The 14,790-nt window shown below is 42.8% G+C and overlaps 1 protein-coding gene across 1 annotated transcript; it reads left to right on the top strand.

The window, feature by feature from the left end:
• Nucleotides 8,115–10,458, top strand: LOC8060872 (4-hydroxyphenylacetaldehyde oxime monooxygenase-like). Its single transcript, XM_002466051.2, has 2 exons — nt 8,115–9,227; nt 9,338–10,458. The coding sequence occupies exons 1-2, from the start codon at nt 8,193–8,195 to the stop codon at nt 9,998–10,000; spliced, it is 1,698 nt and encodes a 565-aa protein (XP_002466096.1). The 5' UTR covers nt 8,115–8,192; the 3' UTR covers nt 10,001–10,458.

Raw genomic sequence — 14,790 nt, 5'->3', positions numbered from 1 at the left:
TTTTTTCCCCCTACTATCTCTCTTGAGCCACGCGCACGCTGAATTCTTCCGGGAGTTGGGCCGCACACCGGATACGGCCCAACGAAAAAGTTGGGCCACCGCACTGAGTTGGGTAGGTTGTTCTGGGCCTGCGTCCGTGGGCCGGCCTTCCTTCTCTCTTCTCGACGGAACAAATGGAAGGAAAAAGTTCACTCAGCCTCCCACAACAGTCGCAGAAGTTAGCTTTTGCTCCCTTCAACTCTAAAACCACATGACCACATGTAGTTCCTCCCTCGTCTCCCAAAACCGGTCACTTAGTTGTTTCCTTTGGTGATTTTTCTTTTTTTTTTCTTTTTATGTTTACTTTGGCTAAATCTTTAAAAAATTATTGTAAATCACTAAAAGAATCATAAAATACAAAATTTAATTGTTTTGAACTCTACATGAGTAGATCTATATAGTGAACATATAATATGCTATGTTTTAGCACAAAGTTTTTTATGTAACTTCTAATCTATGTTTTGTATAATTAATTACTAGTTGCGGTTTCTCTAGTCCAAATATGGTGAAAACTTTTGTGGTGAGCTAATCATTACATGCTTGAGTTGTAATAAAAATTTCATACTCACGGGATCACATATGATTGAGTTATAACTTTATATAGGTTTATGTTTACTAAATAGTTTTTTAAATCAAATTAAATCTATAACACAAACAAACATGATCCAATGAGCATAAACTTTATGTTACAGCTCAATCATGTAATGATAAATCCATCATAAAAATTTCACCATAATTGGACAAAGATAAACTGTAGCTATGAATTAGTTATAGAAAAACATAGATCTAAAGTTATGATAAAAAATTTATTTTAAAACTGTGGGGGTATAAACCCCTATACCCTCATGGGCCTATATGGGCCGCACCATCAGAGGTGGCTCGGCCCACAGGATAAAGACGTGTGGCGCACGACTAGTCGGCGTGCACCGCAAGGCTACAAGATATTGTACCAAATAAGATATTTTGCTTGTAACTCTGTCCCTTCAGGATATATAAGGAGGGGCAGGGGTCCCCTAGAGAACAGATCATACACATGATTATTCTCTCAATCTAATACAATCAGACGCAGGACGTAGGTATTACGCCAACTCGGCGGCCGAACCTGGATAAAAAGCTTGTCCGTGTCTTGCGTCACCATCGAGTTCGTAGTTTGCGCACCGTCTGCCGATAAACTACTACCGTGGGCATACCCCAAGGTAGACTGCCGACCAGCTTTCGTCGACAGTGGCGCGCCAGGTAGGGGATGTGCGTACAGCTCTCCCGACGAACAAGATGGCCATCATCCCCGACTTCGCGGCCATGGCGGACGGCTTCACGTTCACCGTCAGCTTCAACAGCTTCACCACGACCGCGAAGGAGGCGTAGATCCGATCTGTGTCGATCACTTCTTCACCGACGTCGGCTGCAGCTCCAACCACGCTGGCTACGGCTTCGACCACACCAGCAACGTCTCCGACCACGCCGACAACGCGTCGCCGCTTCTCTGCTACAAAGGGAGGCAGATCGACGACACCGACCTGCTCAGGCTATCAACCAAGTTGTTTGGCCTACTTGATCTGACCACGAGTCGCAATAATAATCGCCGCGAAGAACGGCGCTACGACAACCGCGACCACCGTCACGACAATAAGTCCAAAAGCTCGAGGGCCAGACAATTTTGTCGTCACCGACCAGACTTTCGTCCAAAGATAAGTACACTTCTAATATTTTATTTATTTTGGCATAATATTTTTTATTATCCTTTAAAACAACTTTTTGGTTAGCCGACTAGTTTTTTCTTCTACACGAGTTTTTCAGAGTCGGTACTGTCTCCGACTCCTCCCTACACGTGCATGAGATCCGTCCTCTGCGTTCTGGGTGGTCGGCGGTAGCTCTCTGACGCGGCTGACAATCCTACGCGTGCCTAGGTTCCGCACCTCATGCTGATTGTTGGCTAGGCCAGAGCTGGTACAAACTCTAGGACGAATTAACTACTCGTGCTAATTTTATAACAAAAAATCTAAAACTTATCTTAGTACTGATTTTTTATCTAAAGGTTATTTATACATCATGTACTACCAATTCTTTATATTTATTTTTCAGGAGTTTGGCCCAGTCGACAAGCTACGCTCGGAGACTTGTCGACTATTCCCTACGCTGTGCCCGGGGACTGCTCCGACCACCGAGCACGTTTACGTTCCCAACCACGCTTGTCGACTACTCTCTATGCTGTGCTCGAAGACTGTGTCGACCACCGAGCACGTTTACGTTCCCAACCACGCTCGGGGACTTGTCCACCGGTCCCTACGCCGTGCTCGGGGACTGTGCCGACCACCGAGCACTATACGCTCGGGGACTGTTCGACCAGCTCACCAATTTGAGAGTTTTGGGACTGTACCGACCACCGAGCACTATACGCTCGGGGACTGGTCGACCAGCCCACAAATTTGAGAATTCGGGGACTGTACCGACCACCGAGCGTTATATGCTCGGGGACTGGTCGATTAGTCTATTCAATTGCAGACGGACTGGTAAATTCAACTTTTTAGACCTTGCTACAAGGCTCATACTTCGCCTTCCAGCAAGCTCGGGGACTACATCGGTACGATGCATCTGGCGATGCATCTCAGTTTCAGAATTTCTTTGAGAACTTTTCTTTTGACCCTGGCACCACGTGCGTACGTCACCTACTACCAGGCTCGGGGGCTAAGTGGGCACACTTCACCTTGCGGTGAATATGCTTGCTTTTTGAAAGACTATACTTTTCAGAAAAGTAAAGTGGGCACACTTCACCAGGAAAGAAATCTTTTTTGATTAAGAGCACCATGCATTTTTCGAACAACCTACTTCTTCGATGTCAATGTTGATCAACTGTCTTTCGAGTTGGTCAAAATACCGTTGCAACTGTTTGGGCGACTTTCCTACTTATTGAAGACGTCAAGCCTCACTGATCGAAGAAGCTCAAGACGGCGTGCTACATCACAATACATGGTGCTCGGGGATTAGCTGTGGGGGTATAAACCCCTATACCCTCATGGGCCTATATGGGTCGCACCATCAGAGGTGGCTCGGCCCACAGGATGAAGACGTGCGGCGCACGACTAGTCGGCGTGCACCGCAAGGCTACAAGATATTGTACCAAATAGGATACTTTGCTTGTAACTCTGTCCCTTCAGGATATATAAGGAGGGGCAGGGGTCCCCTAGAGGACATATCAGACGCAGGACGTAGGTATTACGCCAACTCGGCGGCCGAACCTGGATAAAAAGCTTGTCCGTGTCTTGCGTCACCATCGAGTTCGTAGTTTGCGCACCGTCTGCCGATAAACTACTATCGCGGGCATACCCCAAGGTAGACTGCCGACCAGCTTTCGTCGACAAAAACATATCATATCTTATGTTTACTATGTAGATCTACTAATGCAGAGTTCAACACAACTGGATTTTCTATTTTATGATTTTCTTGTGATTTACTATGATTTTTTAAAAATTTAGCCGAAATAAACATAAAAGAAAAACCATCAAAAGAGACCGCCATGGATGTCAAGTGATCAGTTTTGAGAGACAAGGAAGTGTATCTAGTTTTAGAGTTGAGGGAGGAAGAGTTGACTTTCGCTAATAGTTGAGGAAGGCAAATTGGACTTTTCCCAAACGGAAAAGAGAAAGAGGTGCCAAACATGTCTTCAACGGACACAACGATCCAAGTTTTAAACATATCAATCTTTTTCTTTCATCGTGGAGCAGATATTCTACAAAATACAATCTATAAAGAGCTCAAACAGTAGACAGACACAGTGGTTCCTATTTTAGATCTTACAATGGTATGTTAGGAGAAGGAAAACAAAAGGCAAATGAGAGTCTAGTGTTTCGAGTGAAAAAAGCTAACCTTAAAACATGGTTTAATGATCAACAAACTAACAACTCCACATCGCATTCAGTGAGTATAAAATTTTTACTACAACTATAGAAGTTGACCATAGCGCTAAGTCTACTCAGCCGAATATGACCTAACAAGCTATTAACTTAGCATGGGAAAGTTGATGATGACCACAACTTCACTGTGGCAACCACTAAAAATCGACCTAGCAACTCACTATAGACCACGTAAAAAAGCACAATTTACCCAACTATAGAAGTGGATGGTTCATTAGAGAGAAATTGGCAAAACATGCAACTAATAAAGACACACACTAGGACAACTGAAAAAAGCTAACCAAGCTTGCTACTAGGAGCTAGGATGCTAGAGGAAAACCGAAGCCTCCTGTCATTGTTTTTGACATCGTCAAACATAATGACACAGATTCTCTGATTTCTCAAAGGCCTACTCAATAAAAACACAACAAAGACGTAGGAAGAACCCCAACAAAGAACTACCAAATCACATAGTGGGTGTTCTCCATGATGATGCCTTCGAATAGGTAAAAGAACTATGTCATGTTTTTTTTAGGTTAGCGCCCCTACTCTTTAACTGCACAATGGATGCAATAGTCTCCAAAGGTTTAGATTCAATACTAGCACAGAAAAAAAAACAGGTTAAAGGGTAAGTGTGTTACATACGTACGTGTATGCATGTGACCAAGCATGTGGTGTTTATACGTCCACACCATTTGTTTTTTTTAATAAAAAATATAGCGATAAATACAGAAGACAAAGTTGAGAAATGCTTTCACACATGTTAATTCGGAACCCGAAACTTGGAGAGTGGTCATCAACTCATCAAGCGAATTGATGCCTTGTTTAGTTCGTAAAAATTTTCAAGATTCCATGTCACATCGAATCTTTGGTCGCATGCATGGAGCATTAAATATAGATGAAAATAAAAAACTAATTGCACAGTTTATCTGTAATTTGTGAGATGAATCTTTTGAGCCTAGTTACTCTTTGTTTGGACAATGTTTGTCAAACAAAAACGAAAGTGCTACAGTAGCTAAAAACGAAAATTTTTGCCATCTAAACAAAGCCTGAATACACTACAAAATGCAGGTACGAATGATTAGGTTGCCTCTGCTCTGAAATTGAATGTGCCTGTTTGGTTAGGGCACTCCCAATGCAAGACTCTATCATGGAGTCCAAGACAATTAATTACATATTATTTATGATATTTTGCTGATGTGGCACCATATTTATTGAAGAAAGAGGTAGAAAAAATAAGACTCCAAGTCTTATTTAGACTCCAAGTCCACATTGTTCGAGGTAATAAATGACTTTAGACTCCATGATAGAGTCTGCATTGTGAGTGCCCTTAAGGCCTTGTTTAGGCCTTGTTTAGTTCTACCTAAAAACCTAATTTTTTTTCAAGATTCTCCGGCACATCGAATTTTTAGACGCATATGGAGTATTAGATATAGACAAAAATAAAAACTAATTGCACAGTTTGGTCAAAATTGACGAGACAAATCTTTTAAGTCTAGTTAGTCCATAGTTGGACAATACAAACAAATAAAAGTGCTACAGTATTGTGAAATTTTTCTCTTCGGGAACTAAAACACGGCCTTAGTTCACCCTAAAAACCAAAATTTTTTCAAGATTTCCTGTCACATCAAATCTCGCGGCATATGCATAAATCATTAAATATAGATAAAAACAAAAACTAATTGTGCAGTTTCTCTGCAAATTACGAGACGGATCTTTTAAGCTTAGTTACTCTATAATTAGACAATGTTTGTCAAATAAAAACGAAAGTACTACAATGTCAAAATCTAAAAAAATTGTATCTAAACAAGGCCTAAATCTCACACACAAGTGGAGAGGAAAGGAACCTTTTTGTTGAGAAAAGTTTTTGCTTTCCTAGCTAGCGTTGCTGGTTTTCTGTCGTTGCATGCATCTGACCACTTGGCTTATTTTCCTGTTCTGAGCTAGATATGCTCAGGGGCTCAGGACAGATCACATGTCGGCCACTTCATAGAATAGTCTATTTTGTTTGGTATAAGCGCCCTCCTTTTTATTTTATTTTTATTTTTATTTCTAAAATGGACGGCAGAGCTTCTTCCACACATACGACGTACTGTACTGCCTAAGAAAGGATACATGTCTACCTATATACCTACTGGCTTCCTGTCACAGAATCATGTTGTTTAGGACTTTTTTTTAACAAACCTTAGAAATTAACTACCAACTTCAATAAGTATATTACACTATTTTAATTAAAAACATGTAAGTTACATGCGTGTAACTATATTAAAACTACTCGTAAAGTCTCGACTTTCGAATAATTTTTGTGTTCCAGAAGAATTGGTGATTAATAAAGATACATGCATGTATATCAAAGACGGTGCAAATGCAAAATGTGAGCACTTTTTACGGGGTAGTATATCAAAGAGACTTTTGAGTGGAAAATAAAGGAATCGTGCGCAATGGCATTGCACGCATAACACAATCGAGGAAAACTCATGCGTGCAGTGCCTTTAGGCGTCGGGAGTTGAAAACTACGAGCTATATTAGGGGTGTTTTGACCGGCCCCCTGTTGAAGTGCAGTATACGTGGTTGCTTGTGTCATTTGGAATTAATTGAAAGTCTTTGGAACGAAAAGGCAACTTCAACTCTTCAAATAAAGTCCATCCATAGCCTGACTGAATTGTTGCACAGACAGGATTATTTTGTTTTATATAGAAAAAATGACGAACATTTCAAATAAAGTCCATACACTCGCTGCTGCGTGCCGGCCGGCGCCTGTGAACAAGTCCGGCTTTACCTTGTTGTGTTGAACACGTGTGTTTGGCTTGCTGTTTCAGGAATCCTCCGTCAAGATTCTCGAAGAAGATGAAAAAAAAACAGTACTGCCTCCCTCCAAAAAGATTGCACCTGGTGAGGTCAAACTCAAATTATTTTAGATTTAATATAATTGTGGTGTATATATAAAAAATATTGTCGACATGGATGACTCTAAATATACATTGAAAAAACCATATTTTTCATGTTACAAATCTGATAATACTTATTTAGTAGGGCAATATTAGTACCATTTTATATAAATTTGATTAAATGTCAAATCATTTGATTTAGGAATATTTTGTAATTGCATTTTTTGTGTGTGTATACACACACAGAGAGAGAGAGAGAGAGCGCGCGCGATGGCTTTTTCTTCTCTTTAATTTACTGTATAGCATGCAGGCTACAACAACGGCTAGATATATAATCCTATGTATCTAGAGCTTACGTTTACGTTTTGTTTCCTAACCAGTTTTTCCTTTAGCGGTGGTAGCCGTTGAATATAGACAATGCACAATTGATGATGTATTGTGCACTGTACTCTACGTATAGATCGAGAGAGGTATCGTATTGGGAATGGAATCCCGGCCGGGAGCAGCGCGCAGGATCGATCGGATGATGTGAGCAGACTTTTGCAATGTGCATGCTGCCTAGATAGCTCTTGTTACAATTGCGTAAGCGAATGCGTTTTGGTTGCTGACATCATCCCTGCAACGTCATCTTCCATTGGTCAGCATGCATGTATATGCATGTGGATGGGTTGTTACTCCTACGTGGCATCATATCGCTACATCGGCTTACTGCTAACCACAAACCAATTAGGGCTCGTTCGTTTGACGTGGATTGAGTCTTTGGAATTATTCCATCTGGATTTGCTTCACTAAATTATATATTATATAGTTTTGATAAGTGGGAATAGTTTCTGGTTCAAATCCAGGATAACCGAACGCAGCCTTAGCGTGCTGATAGTGAACCACATGTCGTCGCCGCATTGGCTTTAATTATATCGTTTCTGGTGCTATAACCATAATCCGTAATGTTGGTAGTATATAGCTGCAACAGTAATATGCTTTCAGTAACAAAGTCCGGCCGGCCTTGTCATCTGTCCACTTCCTGCAACGAGCTTGTCTTTGTCTCTTGTGTCACAAGTTGATGCACTAGTTGCATGCAGGGTCGTCGGTATCTGCTGATCGATGCATTGCATCAACCGATCGATCGGTCCTCCAAAATTTCCAACTGATGGCTGTCAGCGTAATTATAAACCTCTAATATAATAATGCAATGATGTCTGACAGAAACGCATGCAGCTAGCCATTGAATTAGTACCAGAGACGTACGGTAGTGTCTTCTGTTCGTACTTAGCAGAACCCTATTTATAGCCCCCATGGCGAATGGAGATGCCCAAGCCTCAGCAGCTCAGCTCAGCTCGCACCACAACCCTTACCGTTAAGCAACAGCTAGCTAGCAATGGCGGCGGTGCACGTCATCGTAGAAGGCGGCAGCAGCAGCTCGCCTCAGCATCAGCATCAGCAATGGCGGCTCACGCTCGTCCTGGCAGTTGTCGTCCCTCTGGTCTTCCTCATCCTCCTCGCAAGAACAAGAACACGAAGAAGAGCAAAGAGCGGGAGCAGCACGGAGAAAGGGCGGCGCCTCCTCCACCTGCCGCCGGGCCCTCCGACGCTGCCGATCCTGGGCAACCTGCACCAGCTGGGCGCGCTGCCGCACCAGAGCCTACGCGAGCTGGCGCGCCGCCACGGGCCCGTCATGCTGCTGCGCCTGGGCAGCGTGCCCACGCTGGTGGTGTCGTCGGCGGAGGCGGCGCGGGAGGTGATGAAGACGCGCGACGCCGACTGCTGCAGCCGCCCCGACACGCCGGGGGCCCGGCGCCTCTCGTACGGCCACAAGGACGTCGCCTTCTCGCCCTACGGCGACTACTGGCGCGACATGCGCAAGCTCTTCGTCGTCGAGTTCCTCAGCGCGCGCCGCGTCCGGGCCGCCGACTACGCCAGGGAGGCCGAGGTTGACAAGCTGATCGGCAGGTTGAGCTTGAGCAGCAGCGCCGGCGGCAGGCCCGTGCGGCTGGAGGACCACATCTTCAGGCTCATGGACGGCGTCATCGGCACGGTGGCGTTCGGGAACATCTACGGCACGGAGCAGTTCGCGCACAAGAAGCACTTCCACGACGTGCTGGACGAGGCCATGAGCGCCAAGGCCGGCTTCTCCGCCGAGGACTACTACCCGAACGCCGCCGGCCGCCTCTTGGACCGCCTCACCGGCGCCGCCGCCCGCCGCGAGAGGGTGTTCAGGGACCTCGACGCCTTCTTCGACACCATCATCGACCAGCACCTGGTGAACCCGCCGCCCTCACGCGCCACGACGCCCGGCGGCGCCGGCCACGGCCCCGACCTCATCGACGTCTTCGTCGACCTCATGGAGATGGAGGAGCGACAGGTCGACGGCTCTTTCCGCTTCACTAGAGACCACATCAAAGGCCTTCTCTCGGTACGTACGTACGCGTCGTGTTCCTTTCCTTCACACTCACGCACACTACTCAGAATCAGAGACAGATTAATCGTAGCATCCACTGACTGTAATAATTATATTGATCGCAGAACGTGTTCACTGCTAGCGTGGACACGAGCTCGGTGACCATGGTGTGGGCGATGGCGGAGCTGATGCGAAGGCCGGCGATGCTGAGGAAGGCGCAGGAGGAGGTCCGGTCCGTAGTGGGCGGCGGCGGCAGGGAGACGGAGAGGGTGCACCCCGACGACGTGGCGAAGCTCAGGTACCTGAAGGCGGTGGTGAAGGAGACGCTGCGGCTGCACCCGGCGGCGCCGCTGCTGCTGCCGAGGGAGACGCTGCGGCAAGTCAGCATCTGCGGGTACGACGTGCCGGCCAAGACGCGGGTGCTGGTCAACGCGTGGGCCATCGGCAGGGACCCCCGCAGCTGGGGGGACAGGCCCGAGGAGTTTGACCCGGACAGGTTCAACGACGGCGGCGGCGTGGGCTTCAACGGCACGCACTTCGAGCTCGTCCCCTTCGGCGCCGGTCGCCGGATGTGCCCTGGCATGGGCATGGGCGTGGCCACCGTGGAGTTCACGCTCGCCAACCTGCTCTACTGCTTCGACTGGGAGCTCCCGGACGGGGTGGGGGTCGACGACGTGAGCATGCAAGAGGCCGGAGGGCTCTCCGTCCACAAGAAAACGCCGCTCCTGCTCGTCCCGACTAGATACAAATGTCGATCTCGAGATCAGAGTCTCGTCAGTACTCAGTAGTCGTGCCAGTGCTTAATTATAGTATTAGCTACTGCATGCATGATGATGAGTAGTGATGACCATTTTATTAATTAGCAACCCTTGCATTATATATATTATTACAGCAGAAAAAACACTAGCTAGCCATAGCTAGCTCTTAGACGAGATTTATATATACTAAGGGTCTGTTTAGATTTGAAATTTTTTGGCCTAAAGAGAATTCTTTTTGTGGAATTAGAGCCTGAGAACTAAACGGGGTCAAAAAAAAAATTTGGGACAAAAAATTTGGGCTGCAACTGTGCACACACTCCAATGGAAGCTCACCAATGACAAGGAGCATAGTATGTAGCGTTCATGAATTAAATTAAGCGAGGGTCACCTGTGTACAAGAGAGATATTGTAATACTGTAGCTGTAGATGGTATGGTACTGGGTAATTGTTTTGATATATGAAATAATAATGGTGTCATGCATACCTTATAACTTGGTTTCATTTAAATTAAAGGGGTTGTCCACTCCATACTTGGGTAAAACCTTCTAACATGCTACTAACTCCGCACCATGAAGAGAGTGATTCGTGCTGGTTAAACTTTTGTAAGTTTGCCTAGATTTATAGAAAATATTAGAGCTAAATAAATTTACTTTGAAAATATATTTAACGACCTATCAAATAATACTAAATATGTACCAAAAATACTAAACACTTTTTACGGATTGATGGAATATGTCTTCGGTAAGAGAGTGTATAGCAATGGTGGCTGATTTTGGGGAAATATGGCCCCATGGCCAAGTAACAAGTTGATCTTGTGAACGGCTGGGCACGATCAAAGCCTCTTTGGAAAAAAGCCCAGCGATTCCCACAGTCCAAATGCTCCGAATATGATGAGCTTGACGGCCTGCGTCTGCGTGTGTAATGTTCGCTTGGCGTGCGAACCGGATGGGCTACCCTGCCAAAGTGGACCTCATAGCCATACTGGGTTGCCAACATAATAATGAGCGGCGACCGACAACATGGACAACCAATGTCATTCGTGCAGAAAAGAAAAGGTTCATTTTATCTTCCTGAACTATTTTTAAAGTTTAGTTTTTCTCTTTAAACTAAAAAATCAGATACATCACATCTCTCAACTTTTAAAACCATTTATTTTACTTCCTGACCCGATTATAGGTGGTTTTCAAAGGCGGTTTTGTCTTTTATATATTTTTTTGCTGAATATTTGAAAAATTATAAAATAAAAAAATCTAATTTTGTTGGACTCTTGATGAGTAGATGTACACATTAAATATATAATGAAATGCTTTAGTATAAAGATTTTGTTGTAGCTTTAGATCTACACTTTTCTATAATTAACTCATAGTTGTAATTTCTGTGGTCCAATTGTGATAAAATTTTTATAGTGATCTAAAATTTTCTCGAACTAACTAAGGCTTTGTTTACTTCCACCCAAAAATTTTCAAGATTCCCGTCACATAGAATCTTTAGATGCATGTATGAAATTAAATATAGACGAAAATAAAAACTAATTGCACAATTTGGTCGAAATTTACGAGACGAATCTTTTGAGCCTAATTAGTCCATGGTTGGATAATAATTACTACAAACAAACGAAAGTGCCACAGTGTCGCGAAATTTTTTCCTTCGCGAACTAAACACGGCCTAAGGTAGTAATAGGCCTTGAGAAATTTATTGTATGCATTAATTTATCGGGTTTTTTCTCTGACTGACTAAGGTAGTAATAGGCCTTGAGAATTGATATGTAGATTTATTTTGTTGGCCAAATATACTAGGATAACACAAAGATAGTTTTTAATTGTTCATTTTATATTTTACTCACTTGAGCCAAATACTAAGACAATAAAAAATTGTTTTAATTGTTCACTTTATCTTTTACTTAGGGCACCCACAATGGTTAGAGCTAATTACTAGCTTTAAGCCAACTTTTCAATAGTGCTAACTTTTAGCACATAACTTTTAACATGGATAGAATCACAAAAAAACTTTTAACATGGATAGCCACACATGACGTTCTCACATAATCTTGAAATGTGTGTAAGAGCTTAGTTCTTGACCTAGAGCTAACTTTTCTCTTTCTTCTATTAAAATATAAAAAAATGCTTAGAGCTAGCCTAAGAATCAGTTGTTGGAGCTGCCCTCACTTGATTGTGTATCATAGAAGACTATCCAAAATGGGAAAGATGAAAAGTCTATGCTTCGTGAACTAGGAGCACTTTGGTGGCGCCAAACACTCGGTTGATATTCTCTAAAGAACCAAAACAAAATAAAAAAACTTGCAAGAGTTGAACCCATAACTTGCCACTTAATATTCATTTATGTCTATATATAATATGATATCTTTTTATATTAATATTTCGGAATCTTATATTAGATATTTTAGCTACTAATAAATGAACTCAAATGAGAAAACTTTTAACTACAAAGTTTTAAATCTTGCCAAGTACTATAACTTTGGTATAGGATTTATCTCAATTATATTAGAGATGGTTCAAAAAATTCAAAAAATTAAGTCTCAAAAGATTTAAATTTAAAACATATATTTGAGACTCAAGATGACTTTAAATCAAAAACTTATCAATATTAAACATGTAGATCAGGTCGGCCGCTAGAACTTTGGTATTAATAATATGAACATTTGAGATCGTTTATGAATTCTAAATTTTAAATTTCAAAATCTATAACTTTCGAATATATATTTGGGACACTAACATCTTCAAATTAAAAACATTTCAACAACAAGGTTGTAGATTCTAGTGAGGACTATAACTTTCATATAGACCATGCCAACATCTGAGATTGTTTGATAATTTTAATTTTTAATTTTCAAAATATGTGCACTTACAATAATATTTTGGGATCCTAAACAGTTTCAATTCAAAAACTTTTCAACTTCAAAGTTGTAGATCTCATCGACAGCTATAACTTTGATATAAAGTTTATCTTCACTCAAATTCATATAAAAAGTTTTAACCGAGGCGGACATCTTAAGACGCCTGTCTCGGTTAATCATTTAACGGAGGTGATTGCCTTAAGTGCTGGCCTCGGTTAATAACAATTAACAGAGTCATTAATGGAGGTGGTTGGTTTAGGGTAACCACCTCGGTTAACGGACGATTATCCGTGGCGGTTACATTATGTGGTCCACCTCGGTTAAACTATTAACCAAGGAGGTTGTTGGGCTGGCAGTCCGGCCACGATTAACCGAGGCGTGCCGTCAGCCCAACTACCTCTGAGGATATTTTCAAAATATCTCCTAAAAGTTTTTTTAAGTAGTGGCAGTTGCAGCAGCCACAGCAAGGACAACCCATCAGGTTGTATATCAAAAGTTAGATTCTTGAACCACTCTCTAGAATGCATATTCTCATAATCTCTAGGAGACCCTCGATCACACTCAGAATAAAAGGAAACGAGCTCGGTTGGCATGGGCGACTGGAAACACTGCACGCATGTGGTTAATTAAGAAGAAGAAGAAGAAGAAGAATAGTGGCACCAGATCCCAAGCCAATTCTGAATCTCAGGTTATTTCCAAGAGAATTAACCTTGAGAAGAAGAAGAAGAAGAATAGTGGCACCAGATCCCAAGCCAATTCTGAATCTCAAGTTATTCCCAAGAGATTTGCCACCGTCTCTTGGCGGCTTATTAGTACTGCCTCAACAATCCATCACGCAACAAACGTGCAGGGGCACATAGCAGCCTTGCCATATATATATCGATACACCTACTTACTCCAGTAGCGGTGGCGGTTCTTCTCCCCAATCTAACTTAAGTTAGAGAGATACTTGTGTCACTGCCAGCTGGGCTAATTACGATTAGACCGACACGCCAATGACACGAATCCCTCTAATTTCAGTTAGATGATGCTCATATTCAATGGCGAAGCTAGAAGTTTTTAGAAGCCTGAACAATTTTTATTAAGTAAAAATATTTAGCTATACAATTATATAATTATATATAAATATAAAGAAAATTTTCTTTTAAATTTGACGAGGAGCCTGGCCGGCCACGTGGCCGGGCGGTGGCTCCGCCAGTCCTCATATTATAGATGAGAAGGGGCGACGCCTAGGCAAGTAGTCGCGACTAGGATTGGTGGGTTGGATCACAGGATGATGCTGAACCTTGGAGTCGCCCTCAATCATAATCCATCTTTGCAGAATGCAGGGTGGGGTGGACTTGTGGAAGAATTTGTACTACAGACCTTGGCTCTCCAGGCTCCAAAGCGTTGTTGCTCCGTCTAGCTAGCTAGTGCTCTTCTCTTTATTATAGATAGATGATCCAGTCAGTACGATCCGATCCTTTTCTGCTCGATCGGTACTACATGCAGAGTGCAGTGTCCAGAACGCAACGGTCGCAGCCACACCAGTCCTATCTTGGAATTGGAAAGAATATAGGTCGTGTTTAGTTCCAAAAGAATTTACAAAATAGACAATTTAACACTTTCGTTTTGTATGAGATAAATATTGTCCAATTATAGACTAACTGGGTTCAAAAGATTCGTCTCAAACTGTACAATTAGTTATTTTTTATCTATATTTAATGCTTCATGCATGTGATACAAGATTCGATGTGACAGAAAATCTGAAAAATTTTATAAAATTTTTTAGAAACTAAACAAGGCCATAATGAGACAACTGTCACCCTCAGCTCAGTCTCAGTACCTGATCGATGATGATCCTTATCTCCAACATGCCAAGACCATGCCGATTGATATGTTCTTCTTCACATGCACATATATTCGATATGCCTGCCCATGCACGAGCAATATTGCCCTGCCTCTGCCTGCCTGCCAGCTGTGCATG

The sequence above is a fragment of the Sorghum bicolor genome, chromosome 1, assembly GCF_000003195.3.
Source record: "Sorghum bicolor cultivar BTx623 chromosome 1, Sorghum_bicolor_NCBIv3, whole genome shotgun sequence".
NCBI classification, from domain to species: domain Eukaryota; kingdom Viridiplantae; phylum Streptophyta; class Magnoliopsida; order Poales; family Poaceae; genus Sorghum; species Sorghum bicolor.
The sequence above is the reverse complement of the archived record's forward strand: the minus strand, read 5'-3'. Positions and strand labels throughout refer to the sequence as shown.

Bases quoted from the DNA above. Each gene is read 5' to 3' on its own strand.
- LOC8060872 (XM_002466051.2), top strand. From the start codon at position 8,193: ATGGCGGCGGTGCACGTCATCGTAGAAGGCGGCAGCAGCAGCTCGCCT. The intron at 9,228-9,337 runs GTACGTACGTAC...TATTGATCGCAG, and splicing joins ACATCAAAGGCCTTCTCTCG to AACGTGTTCACTGCTAGCGT.